Source organism: Mycetomoellerius zeteki, unplaced genomic scaffold (genome assembly GCF_001594055.1).
Source record: "Mycetomoellerius zeteki isolate Tzet28-1 unplaced genomic scaffold, Tzet1.0 scaffold73, whole genome shotgun sequence".
NCBI lineage: Eukaryota > Metazoa > Arthropoda > Insecta > Hymenoptera > Formicidae > Mycetomoellerius > Mycetomoellerius zeteki.
In genome coordinates, this window is record NW_017257753.1 from 875261 (window position 1) to 880550 (window position 5290).

At 42.0% G+C, this 5290-nt stretch overlaps 1 protein-coding gene across 1 annotated transcript in view; it reads right to left on the reverse strand.

Annotated features, from left to right (window-relative positions):
• Positions 1-5290, reverse strand: part of LOC108729324 (zinc finger protein 608-like) — a 26335-nt gene that overhangs the window by 2191 nt on the left and 18854 nt on the right. Inside the window, exon 3 of the mRNA XM_018458383.1 lies at positions 4213-5284. Coding sequence (XP_018313885.1) covers positions 4213-5284 — 1072 coding nt within the window. The remainder of the gene's footprint in view (positions 1-4212; positions 5285-5290) is intronic.

Consider the following 5290-nt stretch of genomic DNA (forward strand, 5'->3'; position numbering starts at 1 on the left):
CTGCCGCTGCAACACACACAGAGAGACAGCAGGCCATTAATGTTTCGTCACGATTACTCTGAAGCATCTACTAAACGCGCGCGTTTGCTTTTTCCAGCTGTTGCTGTTGCTTTGCAGTTCGGAAGATGGCGACCCGCGGCACCCGAAACCGTGATCTAATGCGAAGCGCATTTTGGGCTATTGAGGACCAAGAAGGGAGAGACCAAGATTCGTCACCAACTGAGAAAAGTTCTTCTCATTACCTGTACGATTGGTTTGTATTGCGTAATACAATTGGGTGCGGAAAAGAGGTTGAAGATTTAGAAACCGTTTGAGAACAGAATACTCGATACTACTTCTAAGTGAGAAAACGAAGAAACGTCAGCGATTGAACGGCTATCTAATAGTGAGTCCAAGAGTAATCGAGGAGCATTGATTACCGATCGTCTATGACATCATAATATGAATTCAATACGTTACGCTAATTAAAATAATCGTAAAATAATACAGAAGCAATGTAAGAGATAAGTAAATAAGTATTATATGTGATTAGAGAGAAAGTATCAACTTCAGATGAATTTTCTCCTTGTGTTAAAATTCACACTATGTTACTTAATTATAATGTTACATGATCCAATCTTCACACTGTATGTCTTTGCAATCTACTCGATGCCATTATTAATGTCCCTAGATTCTGGCAATTGATTCTTAAGTTTCTCATCTGATAAGTGGCGATAAGACGCAGCAGAAAGTGTATCTGTTATAAAAATTGGCAAGCTCTTCGAGACAGGATCTTCGAGACGATCGTTAACGAGTGCAATCCTCTAGGAAACGTATCGTGTCCTCAAGTTCAATCGCGCTCGAGGAGAAACCCGTATATTCGAGATATCTAAACATCGAACTAATTCCATTACTACTCGAGGGAAAATGACAACGGATATGTGTGTGTGTGTGTGTGTGTGTGTGTGTGTATGTGTGTGTGTGTGTGTGTGTGTGAGGAGTGGTGGGAAAGCATACAAAGTGGCGTGTACCTAAGCGATCGTTTTTTCTATCTCCCTCGTTCTTATTTTTATCTCAATGATCCCGCGCCTACGATGCATTCCCTAAGTCGCGTGATTTGCGGACTTCCCTCGTTCACGCAAAAGTCCTGGCAGTGTTGGCTCCGTAAGCGTACACTTGGTCGATTAAATTCGCGGATTGGCGATCGTTTTCCGAGTACGAGAATGTCGTTAATATGAAGCATCAGCAAAGCATATGAAGTAAAAGCAAGAATAACACTGAACGAAGTTTGACAGTGCAGAGAGAGAGAGAGAGAGAGAACTGTATCTGTATTAATAAAAAGATTAAAGTCAAATTTTTAAATTGGTAGTCCGGGAAAAAATGTTTCCATATATATAATTATATATATATAATATTCCTGTGAGCTTATCTGAAGAGAGAGAATTCTAGACGGAGAATTTTATATCTCAGTGCTGCCATTTAGTCACTTAAATTACTTTTTATCATCTTTATTGACAAATCATTGAAATCGCTACCATCTAAAATGAATCGCTATGGTTTTCTTTCTTGAGCATGAAATTTGTAAAACATAAATATTCTATTTAATAAAGAAATGTCATTTTTTATTATTATTTTAATACCTGAAAGGTTACCTTTTCACTTTTTCCGTCAAAAAGTCGTCACTTTTTTTATTCGACGACTAGATAGATGGTAACGCTAAATCCAAATTCATTCGTTCTATCTCGGTTCTCTATTTCTTTTAATAAGCAGGACTATGTATTTCGTTTTTCCAAAGAGATCGAGAGCATTTCTGTTATTTTCTACGAACATGTGTGTCTTTGTACTTCGATCTTCGAAATATAAAAGAAAAGAAAAAGATTGGCGGAAAGAAAAGTGAAAAAAAATATCGCCTTTCTGACACACATAAAGTTAAAGATATATTCCCGTGATATTATTAAATTTATTGAAAGCTATCAAGATATTACTTTGAAATATAAAAATAGTTGCTATTAGGTAATGGATAGTCAAAAAACGATATTTTTTACAAGTCGCAAACGACATTCTTGTAATAGAAATCGTACACCACTCGTGATTCTAAACGCAAAAATCAAAACTATAAAGTCCTGATGTTATTTTGCTGCAAAAGAAGCTTTTGTGGAAGACTACCGAGGTCTAACGAAAGATACATACATGGATGCAGACGCGAATACATATCGCGTTCACAAAAGGATTGAACGTTACAAATTAAAAAGAATCTAAATGCCAAATTTTGTAAAATTTGGAAATAGTATGTATCCGATATTCGCGATTATAAGAGATGAAACTATTCTTTAAATCTGCGAATAAAGTTACCATTATCGTTGAATAAGAACAATAAAAATCTTATTGGATCATAAATGTGAAAACACAAATAGGAAATAAAGGCCCATAACGGTCGAAGCTGAGCATTATCGTTGAATATTAAGAATTATATGGGCTCTCTCTTTATCATTAAAATTCTTTTAAACTGTATTATTCCCTTTGGCATCTAGACTTTTTAATTTGTTCAATTAGAAACTGCGTTTTTCCTCGCAAATACCACAATCAATAGCAACATCAGTGTTAGCATTGATAGCCATATCAAGCTCGATGAAGTCATTATCGTCATCGTTACTATTACACGCGAGTGCCCATCACCCGCAGTCGGATGATCTCGCCCATAAAATCCTGTTAACTTTTTTTCCGCCCCGGAAAGAAGCACGATAAATAATTATCACAGTCTGAACTATACGTCTAATCCCTACTTGCGCCCTACTTGCGGTACACAGCTTACATGACTAATCTACACACGGCCGCAATTATACCTCATTATTTCCAAAATATTCAATTCGTCGCTACGAGACTCGTTACATACGTATGTATAAATATACAGAATGTTTCAGGTGTCGTGCGCTTTCTCTCAACTACAGACATTAGCCGAATAGAATATCCTGATAGTATTTTTGGATTGAAGACTGCAAATATTTAACGAATAAAATGACAGATATCATTCAAACAAAAAAAACCGAATCTTCTTTTGCGCTTAAATTTAGTTTATATCATAAGCTTTTTGAATTTAAGGTATTTAATATTACATAAAATTGAAAAATGAGATGTTTCATCAAGATAAATTGATATTTTAAATCCGTAGTGGATGGAACGTGCACGAGATCCGCGACCGATATATATATACGTTCAAAAAATGCAACGCTATAGCGCGAGCGAACCACATCGCTCCTCCCTCGCGTCCGCAGAATGTACAATCGAAGATAAATTAATTACAATTGTCGTTTGAGTCCTCAACGCGGGGCCCAAATAGAAGAGGTTCAATCGATATTCACACATTTTAATATTTTTGTCTTTGTACAAAAGAAGAAGCGCGTCTCTTATTGGTCTGGTAATAAAATAGTACCTCGACGGAGACTCTGCGCGCGGATCGACTCTCGAACGGAGAGGGCTCCTGCCACGCGAGTTCCTTGTTGCACATCAAGATCCACACGTATTTTTCTTTCCTTTTTCTTTCTTCTTAATTTTTATGCACCAATATGGTGTACGGTTTAGACACTCAGGCTCTAAATAATATCTGGCCGAGTTTTACCCGTTTTTGTCGGACAATAATCGTCCGGATTCGTCCCGAAACTAAAATTGGCCGCTCACCGTTTCTCTTATTCATCATTGAAGTCATTTTTGTACTGTCCAATTTGACCTCGAACCGAAAATATATCAGTGTGCAAACGCATGTATTTAAAACGCACTTACAGTCGCATCGCATTGTACACTTAAAATGTTTTATAGAGGCCGGCTGTTAATTTCGTTCACGGTGTCATTTCAAAGAATTTAAGATTTAATAAAAAGCCTACGAATACCGAGAGTTCATGTCTCGGCTATTTACTGCGTTATCGCAAACGCATCGCACCTTCAAGTCTAAGCGCATGATCCTGAGAGTTCACCTTCATCATTCATAAAACGCGGTCTATCGCAAACGCTAGGCACCCCTCAACACGCTTTCGACTCGCTTCGTCGTCATTCATCCTTAAGAGTTCACCAGAGAACGCGGCACGTTAACGACGCAACGAACAGGTCCTAAACGGTCCTAACGCATATATGCGTTCGTTTTCACGCCATTACGCTCATGCTTCTCTCTCGTTCTTTCTGGTTCTCGCTTCACTGGGTCCCGCGGGTCGCCTTACTGTCAGGGTCTGACGAGAGGCTTACCTCCGTAGGGGGCGGGGTACTGTCCCGTCAACAAGGGATACCCGAGGCCCACGTGAGTGTGATGATGCGTGTGCACGTGTCGCTGTGGAGGCGGCGATCTGTTATCCTTGCCGAGGGCGCCACCGCTGGCATCCACCGCACCTTGTTGCTGCTGCTGACTACCCGGTTGACCCTGCTGCTTGCCGGATGGCTGCTGACCTTGGCCCGGCGGTGGGCCTGGGCCTGCAACTGACGTAGGCGGACCACTGGGGGGCCGAGCGGGGGTCGGACCCGCCGAAGATGGGCTGGCGGATGCTGCAGAAGTCTTGGGCGTCGGTGATTTGAGCGCGCGCTCCTGAAGCTCATGTATCTTGTGCGCCGAGTAATACTGATTAGCGTGGTGTTGGAGCAAGTCCAGCGCTTTGCCGCCGGGTGGCCGACTAAGGTCCTCCGGCGCGTGATACCTAGGCAGCTGGTGAAGATAGGGATTACTCGAATATGGACCGGGCACTAGCATGGGGCTGAGACCGCGGTAGACTGGGTGACCTGGATCGAATGGCAGCGCACCATAATGCTGTGGCTGCATATAACTGGGATGAATATAAGCGTACTGCGAGGTAGGCGGCGGCGGCGGTCCCTGAGTCTCCATCGTCGGCTTTACGCCCTCCTGCTTGCTCTTTGAGTCTTCGCTCTTTCCGAGATCCTGTGGTTTTTCCTGCTTCGGCTGATGCTTTGGACTGGGCGGTGGAACCTTTGCTTGTTGATTCTGTTTGTTTGATTCCTCTTTTCTCCTTTGTTCACTCGGATACAGATAATACCTCCTGTCATCTTGAACAGGTCCCGGAGGAGGCGGCGGCGGTGCCGCTCGTTGACTCTGCGAACTGTGATAGACGTGGTACGGACTCATCTGACTCTTCATCTCGATACTCTCCTTGAGTATCTGATGATTTTCGTGCTGTTTGTCTTTCAGACTCGGCTGTGGCTGTGGCTCCTGTTTAATCTTAACCTTCTGTTCATGCGACTCCTGATCCTGCGACTGCTGACTCTGTTGTTGTTGTTGCGAAACCGGCTGCGGTGGCTGATAGGCGTAGCCTGGCGG